Source organism: Triplophysa rosa, linkage group LG17, assembly GCF_024868665.1.
Source record: "Triplophysa rosa linkage group LG17, Trosa_1v2, whole genome shotgun sequence".
Classification (NCBI taxonomy): Eukaryota; Metazoa; Chordata; class Actinopteri; order Cypriniformes; family Nemacheilidae; genus Triplophysa; species Triplophysa rosa.
Window position 1 is genome coordinate 2,031,324 of NC_079906.1, and position 22,434 is coordinate 2,053,757.

General features: G+C 38.8%; 1 protein-coding gene across 1 annotated transcript in view; it reads left to right on the forward strand.

Moving 5' to 3' along the window:
- Positions 1-22,320, forward strand: part of LOC130568266 (IQ motif and SEC7 domain-containing protein 1-like) — a 49,069-nt gene extending 26,749 nt beyond the window's left edge. The window contains exons 5-10 of the mRNA XM_057357014.1: positions 1,678-1,803; positions 3,124-3,223; positions 3,557-3,718; positions 8,307-8,486; positions 16,337-16,380; positions 18,865-22,320. Of these exons, the coding sequence (XP_057212997.1) occupies positions 1,678-1,803; positions 3,124-3,223; positions 3,557-3,718; positions 8,307-8,486; positions 16,337-16,380; positions 18,865-19,299 (1,047 nt within the window). The 3' untranslated portion in view covers positions 19,300-22,320. The remainder of the gene's footprint in view (positions 1-1,677; positions 1,804-3,123; positions 3,224-3,556; positions 3,719-8,306; positions 8,487-16,336; positions 16,381-18,864) is intronic.
- Positions 22,321-22,434: the final 114 nt, after the last annotated feature.

Below are 22,434 nucleotides of genomic sequence, written 5' to 3' on the forward strand. Positions count from 1 at the left end.
ATCTTCCCATGAGTTCTCCCCTGATGGTGAGACCATGTGGTGTCTCCACTAATTCCTCCCTACGGTAGGGAGTGGTCTCTGCAGCGTTTTTCCCCCAGGGGGGAATACTGTAATGCTTACCCAGTGGCCCTTGCGGTGCCGGGCGGCTTCTCACTGGTTAGCGAACTAAGGCCTCCGCCTGTGACGGCCGGTGGCAGGGGCTTCCCAACTTTTCACAAAAGCTCTGGGACCCCCTACCTCTCCACTGGACGGTCACAATTTCGCGTTAGCACCTACGTTTGACTCAGGTCAGTCAACGTCGCTCCGCTAGAGATTGTGACGCGGCTCAGCGCTGTGGCGTCTTCCATAGGAACCCCAATCTGTCGGTTCGACACAACGTCGAGAGACCTACAGAAAGGGAACGTCTTGTTTACGGATGTAACCTCAGTTCCCTGATGGAGGGAACGAGACGTTGTGTCCTTTATGACACAACACTGGCCGCCCGCCGCAGCGGTCGGGGGGATGCTCTCAGGCTCCTCAGACCAAACGGTGAATGAAACGGGAGGCTGCTTTAGAATTTTAAAGTTTTACTTAATTAATATTGCATATAGGAATTTATAGTCTGTTATATTTTACCTGTGCTTCTCTCTCCTTTATCTTAAATGTGTGCTCTCACTGAGCGTGTGTGTGTGCGTGCGTGTCTGTGCGCGTACTTGTCTGTGTATGTGTGTGAGTGCGTGCGCATCCGTGTGTGTGTGTCTATGTCTATGTGTGTTAGTACGTGTGCATATTGTGTGTTTTGTATGTGGGTATGTCTGTCTTATGTATTTTCAACTTTTTCTTGTTTTTACAGGTACAACTTTAATTGTTTTGCTTATAGTCAATATGTTTTATGTACAGCTGCTTTGTAACAATGAAAATTGTAAAAAGCGCTATATAAATAAAGTTGAGTTGAGAGTTACTCTGAAAAGTAATTAATTACTAGTTACTGATTACATATTCAATATTGTAATTAGATTACTGCACAAATTACTCTCTCCAAAAAGTATTTAATTACTTATTACTAAATAATTAGTTTCTATATCATATCAACCTTGATTAGAATTGATTCAAGCATAGACATGAAACCGCTTATAAAATAAATAAATAATAACTACATAAATTATTCTTATTAACTGACCAAAGTATACAAATGTAAGAAAAATACATTAAAGCATTTGTTTTAAAGTTAAACTTATATTTTTTATGTCATTTCCACTATTGAATATATTACACAGTATTTACAGAAAAAAGAAGAGTAGTCCCTTACTTTTACTTTTTCAAGGGAAACGTAATTAAATTACAGTAACTAATTACTTAGTAACTACACAACACTGGTTCTTTGCCAGTCTCCAGCTCCTTCCTTTAAAAACGATGAAATTTGCACATTGTCTTTCCAACTTCCACGATAAAAGCTTACAGTATAGTTAACAAAGTATGTAGTTCCTCTTTGGAGAGAAAATGTCAGAAATGGCTTTTGAACCCAGTTGCTTACAGAATTAGCACAAAAAGTGATGTTCAATCTAAAAAAAGTTCTAGCAGCATTTGTTTGATATTCGGTGTCTAATGCGATGGCATAGTAAACTTTTCAAATATTATGATGTTTGTTTCATCAGCTGTTTCACAGTCTGCAAACATGAGTTTGTGTGTGTGGTACAGGTGCTGTCTCAGGCTCATCGTAGGCTGGTGTGTTACTGCAGACTCTTTGAAGTTCCAGATCCAAACAGGCTGCAAAAACTCGGGCAGCACCAGCGGGAAATCTTCCTGTTCAATGACCTCCTAGTGGTGAGAGATTACAAACACACTTTGTGTTGGCAACAAGCCAACAAACATTAATTTACATGTGCCATCATCACATGATGTGTATTATGATCTGCACCACTTCAACAGAGACTGATCTGAAGATCTAACTCATTGGTACTCATTTGCTCAAAAATCATAATTGTACGAATATTATCGTTTGTTTTAGATGTAATGCAATGTGTATACACGATTTAAGGTTAAAAAATGTTGTATTTTCCACATACCGTGCATGTTTGTATCTCCTCTTTGCCCCGCCTCTCTAAAACGCGCAGATTTTTTACAAAGCTCACCGCTCTGAAAAGCGAGGTGTGCTATGATTGGCCAGTTAACCAGTGCGTAGTGATTGGTCGAATACTGCAAGTGTATAACGGAAATGTAACGCCTCTTACCATATTTGTAACATCAGGTTCCAAAGCAATTGTACTGACAGGTACGCCCACCTTACTTGCGTATACATTTGGGTGGTCTTAGTAAAATCATACCATAACTGACCTAGATTTGTGGGGGTGTGGTTACACGAGGCGTTTCAGGCAGGTCTGGTGAGCATTCGCTTTTAGATAGAATGCATCATTTGTTCCGACACTTTAATTTTTGCAACACACCAAAGACACAGAAAAACACATATTCGTGCCATATGACCCCTTTAATTCAATCCATTTCAATCATAAGAGAACAACTGCTATTTCACAGCGGAATTACATTTTCAGATTTTGATTAAAGATTATGAGGGCACATGGATTTTAAAAAATAATGACCTGTACAGATATATCATTTTTACAAACTCTGCTATATTTGAAAAAATAAGAAGTTAATTCCATTTATATGCACGTATATAATGGAGGTAAAAGGATAGTTTACCCAAAAATGAACATTTTGTCAGTACTCACTCTCGTGTCGTTCAAAGCCTCTATAGCTATCTTTGACCTTTAGAACCAAAGCGCTGATTTGTTTTAGGTTTTCTGGTTACAGTGGGAGTGAATGTGGATCATCTTACCAAGCTTCAAAAGCACACAAAAGCTTTATTTAATAACTCTCCACCAAACCCATCTTCAGAACACTCGAAATATACAGCATTAGTTGGTGGAGTTAATTTGTAATTCATTAATAAGCTTGAAAAGAGGATCCCCATTTGCTCCCATTGTAACCTCGAAACACCACTTTTTTAAAAACTCTGAACTTTGGTTCTAAAGATCAAGGAAAGGCATCATGGGTCTGAACAACATGATGGTGAGTAAATAATAATCAGCAAGTGTGTTGATGTGGCCACTCTGTGATCATTGTATCTTGGTTTATTTGTGACAGGTTACCAAGATCTTCCAGAAGAAGAAAAACTCAGTGACTTACAGTTTTAGACAGTCTTTCTCTCTTCACGGGATGCAAGTGATGCTCTTTGAAAACCAGTGTAAGAAATATAAACACCAAATGTGTTTACTGCAACATCTTTCTTTCTGAATCAATTTGAATTGATAACTGATTCCATCATTCTTCTGAATTATGTATTCTAGAGCCGTGTTGTCATTTGGATTGGATGCATTCCTAGTTTTGTTTGTAAAGTTTATAAACGTCTTCATGTCATTTCATGTTGTCGTCCAATCAGTTATAAACCACGTAAACTAAATATGCTGGAGGGAAACATGTTGCGTAATTGTTTGCCAGGATGTAAATGTTTCCTAACATTTCCCAATACATGTTCCCAAATTACAAACATGTGAGTTATGTATTCTCATTTTCTCAGTCTATCCACATGGTATCCGGCTCACTTCAGCTATTCCAGGAGCTGACATTAAAGTCCTGATCAATTTCAACGCTCCCAACTCTCAGGACCGCAAGAAATTTATCAGTGACCTGCGAGAGTCCATCGCTGAGGTCCAGGAAATGGAGAAATACCGGATAGAGTGTAAATTCTTCCTCCCTTTATTTCATCATCAATTTTCATAAGCTCAATGTGTTAGTTTTTAATTAAAGGGATAGTTCACCCATAAATAAAAATTCGGACATATTTTACTCACCTTCGAGTTGTTCCAAATATTTGGACGAATGCTTGCAACCAAACAGTTCTTGGACCCCATTGACTACCATAGTAGGAAAAATTACTTCATATTTTTTTGTTCTGTTGAACACAAAATAAGTTATTTTGAAGAATGTAGGACAGCAAACAGTTCTGGGGCACTATTGACTACCATTGTCATTTATCCTACTATGGTAGTCAATGGGGTCCAAGAACTGTTTGGATACAAGCATTCGTCCAAATATCTTTTTCTGTCTTCAACCAAACCAAGCAATTTATACAACTAGATAGTGACTAATTCATGAAAGAATTTATATTTTTGGCTGAACTATCCCTTTAACCCTCATTTGAAAGTCGCTTTGGATTAAAGCCTCTGCTAAACGACTAAATGTAAATGTACAGTAATTTACCTTATGTCCAGGGCTTAATTTGTGCCGGAACAAGCCGGATCTGGTACCTCATTTGGCAGATCCCGCTCCTCAAGCGCTAATAGAAAACGTTCGTGCTGACCTGTTGCGTGCATATATTTCATTAAAAAGCATGTATAATATTTATAATGGCAATAACTATTTTACTTTGATAATGAACAGGCAGTCAAGTTTGAGGCGCCGGCGCATTCGCTTGAGCTGTTACTTATAACGGCCAGTGTTGGGTGTAACTAGTTACTAAGTAATTAGTTACTGTAATTTAATTACTTTTCCCTTGAAAATGTAAAGTAAGCGATTACTCAAATGTTTCTGTAAATTAATTACAGTCATAAGGTAGTTGTAAGGATCACCGTCGAGTCCAGCTGCTTGTAGTTTCAGCAAATAATTGTGTTTTAGTCCCGGTTTTTGTTCCTCCTATTGAATGCAGCCTTAGTTTTACCACTCAAGGGAGCGTGTCCCGGCGTGTTCAAAGTGTGGGAAAGTGACGTCAATGCATACCCTCTATAGAGGGCAAAATGGCTGCATTCAATAGGAGGAACTAAAACACGCAATTATTTGCTGAAACTACAAGCAGCTGGACTCGACGGTGATCCTTACGACTACCTCATGACTTACAAAGGAATCAGGTGTTCTTAGACACTCAAATGTTGTGCCGAATTGCATTTCCTGATATTGTAACCATTCATTTTGCCCAGTGTTTTACCACTCAAGCAGGCGCGTTCCGGCGTGTTCACGTGGGAAAGTGACGACACGTGCATACACTCTATACTGTTTGGTTGTTGTTCTTGTTGTCTTGCTGATTGTTTGCAATGGCGAAAACACTTCCTCAATCATTAATTTGCAGTGGGTCTGTAAATGACGCGACTCAGCGCTGCCCTCTGACGGTCTGGTAGAGCACACATACTCATTTGTATTGCGCATGTGTTGAACTCGGACGTGGGAAATGGGAGACATTTTTGCGATTCGGATGTTTGAATCTCGTTCAGCAAAATGAATGTTAATCGCCAAATTACCCCATAATGTTTATTTATGCTAGTTTTGATCAGATATATAATAAGAAATAACTTATATTGTAGTTAGGGACAAGTTATGAGAAACAGTAATTTAATTATTTCCTGACAGCCATATAAGCTCTGAAATCTGTACAAGAAACAAAAAGGATTATAACTCAACTCTAGAGACTTCATGCCCGAGTCATTAGTTACATTGCCCATATTGGCTGCATTTACAGAAAACATAAATGATTACTTCACCTAACGAGTCCACGGGTCCGAGTCGTTCGTTCTTTTGTCACGTGACAACCCCATAGGCCAGTCTTAGATGCAGACTGTGCCGGAAACAGAAATGATTAGTTCATCTCCCGAGTCTTCGGGTTTGAGTTGTTCATTCTTTTGTCACGTGATATGACAGATGCGTGTTTAATGTATTACATACAAAAATAACTTATTTCCTGACTTCCCTTACAAATATTAATATTAATAATAATATTGCAGTTTTTAACTCTTGCTTTTGATGCATTTCTGTAAAGTTATGTATTTATAATTCATTAACAATTTTTAGTCACTCAGGTATGCAATAAGATTTACAGGTTTTTGTTTTTTACTAAAAAAGTCTCATGCAGTTAGAAAAGTATATAATAATTAGGGGTGGGGTAAAAAATTGATATGGCGATTTATCACGACATTTCAGCCCGTGAGACGTTATCAATACTCTGGCACAAAGTATCGATTTTTTTTTCAAATACAAAAGATCCAAATTCATACCTACACTGTGCTTACCAGAACGGCAGTACCCACATATTTCTTGTGGTGATGCTCCCAGATTACGGATGGTCAGATGAACGGAAATTGTAATTCACAGTGGAGAAGAAATACAAGCATATGGCGGACCAACAACAAATTAGAGATGCGCCAGCGTCTTTTAAATCAAAAGTTTGGGCGCACTTTGAATTTCGTAGTGAATGTAAATAAGTAGACGTGGTAAACTCGGCACTCTGCAAATTGGGAATACTCTTTTGACCTTCTTTCAGTCTGTAGTTTCGTGATTCGCTCCAGTCCGGCGCTTTCTCTCTCACCCGCAGTGCTCGTGCAGGGGTGCAGGGGTGCAGGTATCTGCGCGTGCATATTAAAAAAGGTCATTCTCACGTATTTCATAAGTCAGATTGTTTTGTAAAGCTTTAATAGTTTTTATAAAGTTCAACTTTAGGCGAGCCGAGGCGAAACTTGCGTTGAAATGCGCGATGATCCTCATAGCGTGAGCGCTTTGACGCGACGTGCCGCAAACCCCCATTTTGGGAGACGCGTGTGGAGTCACCAGAGACTCACAGTCCAAAGACAAGCGCAAGAATAAACAAACCAAAAGACAGAGAGTCGCAACACACTAAAAATGCTCATCTAATAGATCCTTTTTCCCCTTCGTTTACAGATGTCGTGATGTATTGTTATAGAATTGCCAAGCGATATATCGATTATCGCAGAATCGGCTTATTGTGATATTATCGGTATCATGAGCCTTGTATCGCGTATCGAATCGTATCGGGAGGTACCCTGCAATTCCCACCCCTAATAATAATAGGCTATTGAAATCATTTAAATGTGCAAGTATTTAATAAGAGATCACTTGTGTAATATATGCATTAGACATAAACACTGACTTTACTAGTGTTGCTTATGTTTATATTTTGCCAGCACAGTTCTTATGCAAAATAGTTAGTTATTAAGATAAATTAAAAACACATGCAGAAATCCACAATAAACATTTATTAATATACTGACAGAAAAAAGAACAGAACAGCACGTTTTAGAGAAGATGTTTATTGCACATATCTTTTGATCATTTTATAATATTTCTTCCTATAATACAAACATATAACACGTACAACATGCATTTGACTGATGATCCGGGAAGCGGTCATGTAACGTTAAAGACTCGGACTCGAAAACTCCGGTACAGGCTGCAGGTTTGCCTGCAGAGCTACCATTTGACAAAAGAATGAAAGGACGCCGGAGCCAGGTGGTCGAGTGGTTCGTGCTCTGACATATGGCGCCGGTGCATCCTGGGCGACCCGACTTCGAATCCTGCCTCGTGGTCCTTTCCCCGACCCTACCCCCTTTCTCATCCACTTCACTTCCTGTCCTCTCTACAACCACTTTCTGTCAAATAAAGGCCAAATTACAACAAAAAAAAAGGACTCGAGAGACGAACTAATCATTTCTCTTTCTGGTATAAGGACTCGGACCCGATGACTCAAGAGACGAACTAATCATTTCTCTTTCCGGTATAAGGACTCGGACCCGATGACTCGAGAGACGAACTAATCATTTCTCTTTCCGGTATAAAAGAACGAAAGGCCTCGGACCCGATGACTCGAGAGACGTACTTATCATTACTGTTTCTGGTACAATGTTGCACATGCTCACTCTCTGAGACACTCGTTACTCCCGAGTCATGTTAAAGATTCATTCAAAAAGAACGAATCGTTCATGAACGACCCATCACTAGAGTGGACGCGTTTGTGCGCGAGACGGACACGGATGTGGAAAGTCAAGTATAACCGGGCCTTTAGTCCCCAAACTGTCCTTCCAGCTTTTAATAACGTGTTGGACTAACTTTAGCATTTCTTGCATATCTCCATTTCTGTGTTTGATGCATGCAGGGCAATAACTTACCCCTTTAAATTTAATAACAACTAGCAACATTGATGCATTGAAGTCAACAAGGTTTTAGTCTTACACCGTGTCTACACCGGACGCGGGACGATGCGACATGACCAGACAATCATGAAAAGACAATAGAACACTTTTGAACCCATTATAATTTAAAATTTTGTCCACACTGTGTGCGGCGTGACAATCTCATTAGAAAAAGCTGTGTGTCGCGCCGCTTCGCATCCGGTGTAGACACGGTGTTATAGTTTAAAAGCCTCAATTTCATTTGTGTGGAAAACAGTCATGATCAACTAAGATATGCTTGGAAATCTGTTTATTTGGTCTTTTGCAAATCTGTGCTTTATGCATGTTTGTTGACGGTGTGTGTTTGAATGTGTTTAGCTGAACTGGAAAAGCAAAAGGGGGTGGTCAGACCCAGCATGTCTCAGAGCATGTCTGGCTTGAAGAAAGAGGCAGGAAATGGGACCATGAGCCGCACTAGTCTGGATGACACCTATGCCATGGGGGAGGGGCTAAAGCGGAGCACGCTCAGTAGCTCCCTGCGTGACCTCTCTGAAGCAGGTAAGTTACTGTATACCAGCGTCAGGTGCTGACACAATGATCTGACTTTCTGTCCAGCAACAGCACCTTTGAATTGAGGCTTTGTATTTTTGTTTGATTCCCTATGTAGAAGGATATTCTTGATGTTTTAGAAGTGAAGAATATTCTTGCCAACTGTAAAGATGAATGGCTGTTTTGAGTTTTAGTGGTAAAATGAGTTGTTCAGAATGAAAAGCTCATTTTTTACTGGGAAAATAATGTTTGGGTTTGTAAAAGGATAGTTCACCCAAAAATTAAAAATCAATCATTTATGTTATTTAAAATCTTCATGTGACTTTTTATAACATAATATAAGATATTTTGATGTTTGTGGTTTGGTCTCTAAATAATATAGTTAATGGAGCAAGTGCTATTTGGTTACGTTCTTCAAAATATCTTTTGTGTTCTGCAAAAGAAAGCCATAAGGTTTGGAATGACATGAGGGTGAGTAAATAAATGTTCATATTTGGTTGAACTATTCCTTTAAGTTTTGGCTAGTGGCTGTAAGCTTGTATTTTAGATTACCTCGTGTTCGTGAAGTCTGTATATGTTTATTTACCCAGGTTTAACCTCTTTCTCTAATCATATCTTTCTAATCAAAGGAGACAGATTTGGCAGGAAGGACACAGAATCAAGACTATTCTTTTAGATCCCTCTGGACTGATTGTTTAGGGTGATAAATAATAGTAACATGTAGAGATGGGAGGATGTGGGTTGCTTATAGATCCCGAACAGTACAACATGACTGACATGATTAGATTAACATTAGGATTTACGTTTGGATTCCCATTTAGAAGATATAACCGTTCAAAACTGACAGTCTGGCATGTGCGCTCAAACAAATCTAGAAATTCCATGACATCACGCTACACTTCAACCTCTCGTCAGAGTTCTCGTCCAATCAAATCCTCTTTAGAATCGGAAGAGTGTTGTTTTATGTTAAGGCTAAATGGAAGAGACCGGACATCGCAACCTTGATGAGTAAAGGAGAAGACAAACGCCAGTGTCACTCACCAACGTAAATAACAAGCTTCAAATGACACATCACTGGTATCACTGATGTTTCCTAATCTTTTTAATAGACTTTTTACACCACTGTGGCTATCACGCTATTAAATGCAGCTTTGCCAGGCTGACTGTGTGCTGTAAACGGAACACTATTACTAATTTTAAAAGGGGGCGGGGCCACTCAATATGTCTCGTGCTCTTTGCATTTTTCAGTTGTGATTACATCCACACACATCAAATAATTCTGCGCGTTTCTGCGCAGTGGGGCTTTAATAGACGGTTTCATGAATCTGACAGGAGGCAAGAACCCAGATGCAGACAGCAGGTAGCAACAAAGACTTTAACAAACACAAAACCCATGATGGAGGAAAATGGTAAATAAACAGGAACTCAAACCAAATACTTCCCACGAGGGGGCAAACAAACGAAGTCCAAACGAAAAGAATAAAGTCCACGAAAACTCCACAAGGCAAGACTGGAACAGGGAACAAGACGCTGGGGAATTACTTCACACGAACTTAGTACAAACTCTGCAAACATAGCAAGTGAACCGGCACGGGACAGAGAACACAGGGGCCTTAAGTGGGGACACTAACGAGGGAATAATGACACAGGGCAGTAAACCAAGTACACCTGGCTGCAGGCTGCAGTACGGGGCGGTGCTACATATGGGGGAGGAGCTCCACGTGGAGCTCCGCCCTCAACACATCCCATTGGTTAGCAGGCGGGGTTATTGTTAAATACGGCCTTTATGTGTTGCTCTGCCCATAACTCTTCCTATTGGTCACAAGGAAATGACGTTGAAACCAGGAACTGAGGTTAAAAACATTGTTGTTCGACTTAATGCGGTGCCGTTCAAACCTATTGTAATATAAACTCTGTATTTATTTATTTATTTAAATAGTATGATTAAAAACTTAATACAATGAAAGTTACTTCAGGGGAAGCGTTTCATTAATTTGTAAGTTTGTAAGCAAGAGTCTTTCTACTACTTGTAGGTTGATTTTGATTCTGATTTTGGCTTGTCCTTTGCGAAAACTAACATAACTTTTAATAAGTGTAGTGACTGTTTAGGGTGTATTGATAATTGTTTTTATAACGATGGTTTTATTACACATATTATGGTTAGAATATGGTTACCGTAGCAGTTTGTGGTGTTTTACAAAGTCTTTGTTTACAGTTTGTTTCTCATTTTTCATTTAACAAAGTATGTCATTGTCTATGTATTTATTTACCGTCCTTTACTTGTTTTTATTTAATATTTTTATCATTATTAAAATTAATTTATCATTTATTATCCGACTTTTTTCTATTACTGTTATTTAATACAGGGATTTCCAAACTGTGATCCGGGGCGCTCCAGAATGTTCTAAGAGAAAATTTTAGAGAAATATAAAGATGGAAAATGACAAAAGTCTACTGAACATTATTACTGTTTCATATAAATATGTTAATTTGAAGAAAGAAAATTTCTAAGAAAACAGTCCAAAAACATTGTTTCTCTTTAGGTTTATACATCCATAATTTTAATAGCCAATTAGTGTGTTGCCTTTACAATCATGCTTATTATTTATCTAACATAGCTTCTATGTTCCTTCCCAGATAGCACAATCCATCTGGTTTACGTCTATTTGACGTCTGCATTTACATCTGCAAGACATCTTAAATACATAGTTTGCTCATCTGCAATACGTCTCGGAGACGTCTGAACGTCTGTAATACGTCTGCTAAAGATCTGGAGATCTGCTGCTTAAAAACATCTGCTAAACATCTTAGAAAGAGCTGTTGTACATCCATTCTAAATCATAAACATCTTACAGACATCTTCTAGAGGTCTATATGACGTCTGACAGCAGACATCTCCGAGACCTATTGCAGATGAGCAAACGATGTATTGTAGATGTCTTGCAGATGTAAATGCAGACGTCAAATAGACGTAAACCAGATGTATGTGTGCTATCAGGGTTGTCTGTAAAAAAACAAGCAAACACAATTACTGAATTACATCATTCACTTTATTTCAATTACAACAAATTATTAAAATGTATATGAATATAGCAGGATTAAAAACATAAGCAACACAAGCATATATAACCAACATAAAATTACAACGATAAACAACTTGCATTACATTTACGTGTGTGTAAATATGTGTCTACACATACAATTACTGGCAAGTAAAACAGCTGTCTGGCATTGTCAAACAAGCATTTTATCCATTAATAACATATATTTCCGACAGGGCAGAATGTGGTATTTAGCAGTTTTTGAAGCAAACTGCTATGTATAAAAAACGTTCACTTCAACATCACAAGTTAATGATGTGGCATTTAGAGGGTTTTGCATCTGAACTATTCAATTGTTTATCAATGACAATCAAGTTCATTAAACGTGGGGATTAAACCTTATGAAAAAAACTGCCCAAATACAGACCGTTTACTCACACTCACCGTGATGCTAGACATAGCGGAAGTGACACATACTGAGGAATCGACGTCATTACTTGTGTTTAACCAATAAGGCGAGGTTAGGGCGAGACGACAAAGACCCGCCCTTAATACCCAACCACTAACCAATGAGACGCGTAGGGAGCGGAGATCAACGTGGAGTTCCGCCCCCATATGTAGCACCGCCCCATACTGCATCCTGCAGCCAGGACCTCCTCAATTAAACACTAAGGGTGAGAAAACGGGAACCTAGGGGGCGGGGCCAAAACACGCGACAGAAGAACACGTGGCGCAAAGTCACAACAAAGGCCACGTGTCTCCACACAGAACACAACGAGCACAAAAGACATGATACTGTCACGACCCTGTCCACAGGACCAGAAAACTCCTGACAAGAAGGACAGGATCATGACAGACGCACGTGCCTGGCCTGAAGTTTACTTTCAGTCTGTGTATCGTCTGGCTAGTAGCTAATAATATAACTATTTATATTTTAATCAATTTATATTATATTATATACAATATAATATTTGTATTAAGTAAACAATTAGTTGAATTTTGTTGTGTTAATTGTATTAAATAAACAATTTGTTGCATTTAAGTTTAGCCAAGTAACGGTTCTTTTACTGGTAACCCAAAATAATACTGGCTAGACATACTTTTAACTTGCTAGCTAGCGTAATATACTTATGTATTTTATATCTGCAGGGGCTCCATATTTTTTTTTGCGGATGTATACCGGTAGTTAAGTTTGGGCACAAAAGCGCACATTGTTTATGATGTTGCTTTGAAACCGTCTATTAAACGGTTAGTTCCAGTCCTTGATTCTGATTGGACGACAGCTGTGCTTTATTCGAAATTAAACACAGCGATGACCGCTTCACCTAACAATTCTGTGTATCACTACGTACCCTTAGCAACCACCCTTAGTAAACAACCTTAGCAACATAAACAAAACATTCTGTTGCTGTTTACAGTCGACGAGGGACTTTTTCCAGCGAAAGGAAGGCTTCAAGGGATTTTACTTCATGAAGTTGCATTGATACATATTTTTTAATATTTGTATTGATTGGTAACTGTTTTATAAAATCAATGAGGTACTCAAGGCTAGTGCTTTATTGTGAATACATCACATCCCTTCATCTGTGATTTATGCTGCCTTCACGTGCTCTCAGAAATTTGATAATTCCCACTTCAACCTGGAAATAATTTATGGAACGGTGCTCTATTAATGTTACAGATTGCAGTTGCAGATACTTGTAATGTTCTAATGCTACTAAATCATGTTTTAATGTTACTAAATCCAGACGTTACTTCCAGGTTGAAGTGGGAATTATCGAAATTCTGAGAGTACGTGAAGGCAGCATTATTCAAAATAAAGCACAGCCTCTTGTACCTTAATGCTTACTTATTTCTTTTATTTGTTTAGATCAAACGTATAGCTAACGTATAGCAAACGTGTACGCCTAATTATCATATGTGAAATCTATAAATTGCAAATGATCTTGAAACTGTGCGCAGCTGAGCTAACTAATGTCATTGATATATAAAAAAGCACCTGTCAACGTCCACATCCTTTACGAGCGGCAAGAAGCACTTGGACAAGCAAAAGTGTGTATGTCTGCTCAGACCCTGATGTGGCACTTTTCCACGTCAAAGACCACTTTTATAAATATGAACATTCCTGTGGAATTTCTCATATGCATACTCACACGATCAAATCCATGCGTACACACGCTTTATAAATGAGACCCCTGAACACACTGAGCAAGGAATGATTTAATTCTAAACACAGTGAGTGTAGAAAAGTTCTGAGCACAGCAAGCATGAAACAGGTAGGAAACACAGCAAGAGAGGAACGCTGCTGAGCACACTGAGCATATAAAAGCACAGAGAACTTAATGGACTTAAAGGGGTCATATGGCGCGAATACGCGTTTTTCTGTGTGTTTGGTGTGTTATAAGTTGCCCATGCATGTTTTAGACACGCAAAATTGCAAAAATGAAAGTGTCGGACAAAAGATGCATTCTATCTAAAAGTAAATGCTCAACCAGACCTGCCTGAAACGCCTCGTGTAACCACACCCCACAAATCTACGTGGTATGATTTGAAAAAGACCGCCCAAATGTATATGCAAGTAAGGTGGGCGTACCTGTCAGCACAATTGCTTTGGAACCTGATGTTCCTAATATGGTAAGAGGTGTCGCATTTCCATCACACGCTTGCAGTATTCCACCAGTCACTATGCACTGGTTAACTGGCCAATCATAGCACACCTCGCTTTTCAGAGCGATGAGCTTTGTAAAAAATCTACGCGTTTCAGAGAGGTCGGGCAAAGAGGAGATACAAACATGCACGGTATGTGGAAAATACAGCGTTTTGAACCTTAAATTATGAGGGGCCGCAGAAGCCAAAATCCATTCTAGCCCTCGCACACACTCACATTCTCCTTTCGCACACATACATTTTTCGTCTCACACACTCACATTTTCCTTTCACGCACATACATATCTATTCTCACATTCACACATTTTAACGCTCACATTCATACATTTTTCCTCTTGCGCTCACATATTTTAACGTGCACATTCTAACGTTTTTCTCTTATATTCATATATTTTTACGCACACATTTATACATTTTGCTCTTATGTAAACTTATTCAAAGTATACATTTAGTATTAAAAATGATAAATGTATGTAAGAAGAAAATATATGTATGTAAGAGAAGAATGTATGTATGTGTGACAGAGTATAGTGAAAACGGTTACACCGGTTGGCTTGTTAATAAGCGTTTCTTGTCATTTAATCAGTTGTCAGCAAGAGGGTAGTGTTCCGACATTTAAAAACATGACCCAATAAAACAATTCAAAAGGAACGAAGAATATGGTCGGACCGCGGAGTCGAACTCCTGTCGTTAAAAGCGAGACTGTGCTGCTGCCCCGCACGCGGTCCACTGCGCTACCGAGGCTGACAACTTATAAACATGAACGTACACAGAGTCATGAACGTACACACTCTCAAAAAGATGCCGTTTGTGCACCTATGATAAACGAAAAGGAGGGAAAATGTGCCCAATGGAAAAATATCACACAATGAAAGTCTAAACATGATTCGCAATAAAGTTAAAAACAGGAAACGTTATTCAGATCGACATTCTACTACACAGGGCTGGACTGTGTAGAAAAGGCGCTGCTGATTTTAATATTATAGAAAACGCTGCATTTTACGGCGTCTTTGATAAACGGAAGCGCCGGCTGCATGACCTGCCTTCCGTTTCCATCATACACCTTCTGTTTTCACTATACTCTCTCACACATACATACATTCTTCTCTTACATACATATATTTTCTTCTTACATACATTTATCATTTTTAATACTAAATGTATACTTTGAATAAGTTTACATAAGAGCAAAATGTATAAATATGTGTGTAAAAATATATGAATATAAGAGAAAAACGTTAGAATGTGCCCGTTAAAATATGTGAGCGCAAGAGGAAAAATGTATGAATGTGAGCGTTAAAATGTGTGAGTGTGAGAGTAGATATGTATGTTCGCGAAAGGAAAATGTGAGTGTGTGAGAGGAAAAAATGTATAAATGTGAGCGTTAAAATGTGTGAATGTGAGAATAGATATGTATATGCACGAAAGGAAAATGTGAGTGTGTGAGAGGAAAAATGTACGTGTGCGAAAGGAGAATGTAAGTGTGTGAGAGGAAAAATGTATGTGTGCGAAAGGAGAATGTGAGTGTGTGAGAGGAAAAATGTATGTGTGCGAAAGGAGAATGTGAGTGTGTGAGAGGAAAAAATGTATGTGTGTGAAAGGAGAATGTGAGTGTTTGAGAGGAAAAATGTATGTGTGCTAAAGGAGAATGTGAGTGTGTGAGAGGAAAAAATGTATGTGTGTGAAAGGAGAATGTGAGTGTGTGAGAGGAAAAATGTATGTGTGCGAAAGGAGAATGTGAGTGTGTAAGCGTGCTAGAATGAATTTTGGCTTGTCAGCCCCTCATATAAATCGTATATACACATTGAATTACATCTAAAATAAATGACAATATTCATTTTAGCCGTGTCATATGACCCCTTTAATTAGAACCTCTCCAACTCAGACTTTTCTAGTGACTTGTTGCACTCAGTAGAGTTCTGTAAATTTAAGAAAACCTGTTGGAAGGTTGTCACAAGTGATGCATTTATAGAACCTCAATTAAGCCAATTGAAAAAATTAAACGCAACCAGCCATAAAAAGGTTTAGTTGAGGTCTGAATGTTTTTTTACAGTGAAAGATGTACTCATATCCATTAAGTCACTGTGTGCTGTGTGTTTACATCGAGTGTGAAGTACATCTCTAATCTTTGCTGCTGCATGTCTCGGGCAGGCGGGTGCCGCACCAGTGCAGGATCTCTAGACAGCAATATGGAAGTAAGTTGGAGGCGGTGGATTCTTTGCACCGTCTGTGCTGCATAGGTCAACTGATGCATTCCTTTTTATGTTGATTTATTCTTTATCAATACCTAACCCATCTGCCTGCTCACACGCATGCATGGAATGCTTGTTTTCTCAAACTGAGATTTGTCTGCAAATGCAGGTGGTCAAGAAATAAACGCAAGCATGTTATTTTCTAACCTCGCCCATCTGACGTTGGCTGCTGTCACTTGTGTCTGTTAGGTGGTGATGGTGATGTTACTCACTCTCAACAGACACAGAGTGAAGTTCCTCTGTTTCAAACGCAATATTTGTTCTTGGGTCAATGCCTGGTGTATTGCTGAGAAGCGGCTTTAGTTTCATGTGCCTCATGCTTTACAATGCCATGATTGCCATGCTGACTGAAATGAGACTTTGTGTTGTTCAGGTTGACAGGATGGTTTGAAACGTTGGATGGTTTGCAGTGTTGTTTTTCATTACCTATTCAAAATATCTGACATTGGGAATCAAGCAATGTGTCATCTGTCAAAGGAATAAGCCTACAGTTGAAGTAGTTAATCCTATGAAACTTTAGTTTTTGCAGCTTTGCATGCTAATGTTTCTCCTTCTCGTCTTTGTGTTTTAGTTTTTAACATTTTTCTGTTATACAATGATTCGTTTTATTGTGTCTGTCCAACAAATAGAAGGGTTTGAGTCATACTATGTTGTTTACAGCAAATGCCTGTCCAAATCCTGTCCAAACCTTTTCACACAGCAGGGTTAGTTAGTTCACACGAAATTCCATTAATCTAAACACTAAATGCAATTACAATATGAGAAGAATGAATAAAAATTGACAAGTAGGTTTAATATTAAATACTCCCAGCTGAATTTTAGTAAGCTGGGGTGATGCGGCAGGACAATGACCCTAATCATCAAAGGAAATCCACCACAGACTGGCTTCAGAATAATGAAAATGCGCCTTTTGGTTTGGCCCAGACGCTGTGGAATTACCTTAAAGGAGTAGTTCACATTCAAAGTGAAAATTCTGTCATCATTTACTCACCCTCTTGTCATTTCAAACCTGTATGACTTTTTTTCTTCTGCAGAATACAAAAGGAGATATTTTGAAAAATGTTGGTAACAGATATCACAGCCCCCCGTTCAATTCTATTGTAATCAATGCAAGTGTAAGGGGGGTTGTTAACAACATTTTTCAAAATATCTTCATTTGTGTTCTGCGGAAGAAAGACAGTCACACAGGTTTGAAATGAAACCTGACTTCTTTACATGGTTAAACATGCTGGCTTCTCATGCTTAACATGGTCAACTTGTTAAAAAACGAGTTGGATGTATAGTATAGTATTTCTGTGCTTGATACACTCATCTAGCACTTCAAAAGGGTTCAGGAAAGTTTTTTATAAGAAATCTTATTCCTTTATTGGACAATACTATTGGGAAAAGCTCGGCAAGACTAAATAAATAGCCCACCCACGCACCAACCGACGAGCGATAGTAAGACCCACCTACCATCAAGATTGGCTGCACTGCGTCAAGATTTTCTGTGCTGTGGGCCTGCAGCTGCAGCTCGTTACTCTTGTGATAGTGAGAGAAGTCAGTAGTTTGTTTGTTTACGGCATTTCAGTGATAGATGTTATATAAACGGTGAATATGACACTTGATTTGGAGATCGTTTGAAACTGATAGATGGCGCGGTCCCAGTGCGAAAAGATGCCGGACATGAACTGCACGCGGTAAGTGAAACTAAGTCATATTTCTGTGTTTTGTTGGGAATCGGCGCGTAACAGCATAATGTAAAAAACACGAAGGCATTAATGCGATGATGTAATGTTATTGTGTGCTCGTGCTCTAGTTACGACCCCCCTGCCTGACTCCAGTAGCTTGTTTTTTTTTTTCAGAAAATAATCGTACCACTGTATCTCTTTTTTACAAATGTGACCAAACTAAATACTCTTCGAAGATATGACGTTATAGGTAGTCAAGATTAATATGAGATTGGCAGAAACTGCGTGTGTAACCCTATCTTTAAGAAAGCTGTTCACACCAGACGTCCTACAAATGTGTCTCAGATGAAGCAGTTTTGTGAGGAGGAATAGACTCAATTGTTTGTGTGATATCAGCTTAAGCACTTTGTTTGTTTATTGTTGTAATTTATGTGAGGATCAGATGACATTTTATGAAAAATGACTGTGGAAAAACAATGATTCGAAACAAATAAATGTGAAAAATACTTCTGAAACCAAACCAAGTGGAAGAAGTAGCCGGTCACTCTTCTGGAGGGGGAATCAGTAAGAAAGAATTGTGCCCACTAATAGCATTGTGTCTTTTTATTGTGCATTGTTCAGACAAAGTTAGTAGGCATTGAGAGAATGCAAAAGACAGCCACCACATGCTATAGTGACACAGAATTCCTCTCAGACAGACAGTTAAATCATGAAAGAGTTCCTGTTTGCTGATGTTTCATTAACTCTCTACTCACAGGACTTCATCATTAGCAGTCCTCCATTGGACCACAGAGAACCCCTCGCCGAGGATCACCTATTTCCTGACACACCCAGCACTTCAAACTCCTCCTTCCTCATCGGGTCACCTTTCAGCAACAGACAGGTCAAGGATTCGCTCATGGGCTGTACTCCAATGCTTCCTCGAGACCCCAGCCCCCCCACCCTCATCTTCCAAACACCACACCCATTTAACCTGCACCACACTGCCCAGCCCTCCGCCCACCGCTCGCATCTGGGTCAGATTCCCCAGAACCATCCACCGTCCTGCCACTATCCACCAGCACTCAACTCACGTGGCCTGCGTCTCTTCAGATCTCACACACCACACAACCCCCGCTGGCCCCAGCACACAGTCCAGAACAGACATCTGCATGCGACCGGCAGACACTGCGGCATCACCACGCTGGTGTGAGCTCATTTCTCACTTAACAGAAATGACGGGCTGAACTGAGCCAGAAGCCCACCCAACACCCAGCCAAAGCCCAGAGGAGCCACGCATCTGCAAAAAATGCATCTCTCTTTTATTTCCTATTTCCTATATGGCTACAGGTAAATGTCATGTAAACATCTCTGGGTCATATTTCATCCCAAAAAATTCCTGATAATTGCCCAGGAATGAAAAATCCACCCTTAACATCCATCATTTTAGTCCATTTTGTCACAGAACACAAGAGATGTTGACGCTGTTCACTATGTGTTTTTTAAAAGGAGGAAAAATTTGTTAAATTTAAAAAAAAAAAATTTATCAGTTCAATTCAATTTGTATAGTATTTTTGTTGCAAAGCGACTTTACAGAAATATTCACTTGAAGAAAAGGGATGATATGATCTGCATTTTCAGATCTTCATATTATCTGGAGATTCAACGCTGGCTGGACATTTTTACAAACACACTATCTGTATCTATAAATAAATGTACTTAACGTCATTGCCTCTGTGGACAAAATACTTGGCACTGCTGTAGATTTCAACACAACATATTTAAACAGCAGAAATGAGCATGAATAAGAAACTTAGTCCAGTGGAAAAAGACACAAAATTATTCCCATTTTATCAGTCAGGCACTTTAATGAACAATAAACTCAACTCAACTCTCAACTCAACTTTATTTATATAGCGCTTTTACAATTTTCATTGTTACAAAGCAGCTGTACATGAGACACATTGACTACAAGCAAAACAATCAAAGTTGTACCTGCAAAAACAAGAAAAGGTTGAAAACACAGAAGACAGACACACCCACACACAAAACACTCCACACACACAACACGCACACGCACCAACACACACAGACACACACACACACACACACACACACACACACGTACGTACACAGACAAGTACGCACACACACACACGCTCAGTGAGAGCACACATTTAGGATAAAGGAGAGAGAAGCACAGGTCAAATATAACAGATAATAAATTCCTATATGCAATATTAATTAAGTAAAACTTTAAGATTCTAAAGCAGCCCCCCCGGTCAGGCAGATAGTGCAAAAACAGTATGCAAACGGTGGCGAGGAACCCAAAACTCTAATCGAGAAAAAAAACCTCAGGAGAACCCAGGCCCAACCAGGGGATTCCAGTTCCCCTCTGGCAAAAGCTGCTGCCTCTGCACAAGCTCCAGAGAACTTGCACAACAAGGCTAAATAAAATAAATAAACTTAATAATAAAATAAATTATAGTTTAAGATTATCATTAATAATCTAATAGCATTTGAAGTTTTGTGGTGAAGACATGTCAAGAGACCGCGTCCTTCTTTATCCAGCTCTATCATCTCAGCTCTTGTCAGGTCCCCACTTCCCATTCTCCGCTCTACCATCAGGTCAGGCCATGAACTGCATCCTGCTCGCTGTGGTAACCTTGGAACAATGAGACAAGACTGGCTGAGAGTAGAGTACTGTTCTGCACTCTTTGATGCAACAAGTACATCAGTTGTGTTTTTGGTTCCGGTTGATCTAACTAATGCAGCCTAAACCCTCAGAAGATTTATATTATTTATATTATAAACGAAAACAACAACAAGAAAAAACTATTTTGTAAGGGTGTGCTCAGTTTTTAAAGGTGCAAAGGTTTTTAAAAGGCCTCCTTTAATTCTCATTACTTTCTAATATTCTTAAAGTAGTTCACCTTCAAAATGAAAATTCTGTCATCATTTATTCAACCTCTTGTCATTTCAAACCTGTATGACTTTCTGTATGATACAAAAGAAGATATTTTGAAAAATGTTGGTAACAGAACAGCAAAGCCCCCCTTTGACTTCTATTGTAACCAATGCAAGTGAATGGGGGGCTGTTAACAAGGCTGTTAACAATATTCTTCAAAATATCTTCCTTTGTGTTCTGTGGAAGAAAGAAAGTCACACAGTTTTGAAAAATGAGTAAATGATGACAGAATTTTTATTTTGAAGGTGAACTACTCCTTTTGAAGTGATCATAACTATTTTTGATCATTTCTACATTTAGCTAACAAATACATCAAACTGTACAGGCCTACACATTTTACAAATCTAAATAATATTGTTTTCTTTGCATTACTATATTGAGAAAAATTTGCTTTTTTGGCATCACAACATTATCAGTCCAACAATAAGTTTCTATGCAAAATACAATGACTTTTGTTTTTTGGACTTTGGGGTGAAATATGAGCAGGGCATGTTGCTGACAGGGTTCTTATCCCTACCGAGATCACATTTAGCTCAAATAAACCACAACAAAACGAGGGTTTGTTTGTATTAGAACATGCTTGTGGAGTAAATGTGTTTTAAAGCGAAGTCTCAGCAATCATTAATGAACGTGCCAATGATCATCTCATATATACTCATCAGCTCTATGCTCTGTGTAGTATATTAGTACAGTAGTGTAATTGTATCCATTTTAGGCAAGAAGCGATGTTAGAGAACACTGTAAAAATGTATTCAGAGTTTTAAGAACAAAATCTTGGTCAGTCAAAGTCAAGGTCAGATGTGAAGAAGAATGTTACTAGAAATGCTGATCCTGGAGCACACTGACCTGCTGGAACATGTACAGTGTAAGGTCATTTGAAATTGCTACATATCACACTAACCAGGAAAGACTTAGTTCAAGGATGTGAGATGTTAAAAATATACTTGCATGCCTTCAACTGGAACTAAAACTTTTTCAGTGAAAACGATAAAGTCATATTTGACATTTTTTATACTTTTCAGTCTTTTTTGGGGGGGTTATGCACAAAACTAATGAGGGCCAGTGACTGAATTATGTTTCTATGTATTTAAGGATTATTTTCCTTCTAAAGTGCAATATGTTTGTCATGATACCATTATTTCATCGTAGTGGCTTATGGTTTCTCATAGGACCATGGGACGTCAAATTGATTTGGGCTTTAACTGTGATTATCGATGTTTTTGGTGTTTATTTATTACTGTAAATAAAGCAGTGTGACCATGGCAATGAGTGCAATCATGTACAAAAAACCCCTTTGAAACACTTTTAAGATTTTCAGAGTTTCAGGTAAATATTCTGTCATATTATGCAGGTATCTGCACTCTTAAAAAAAGGTGCTTT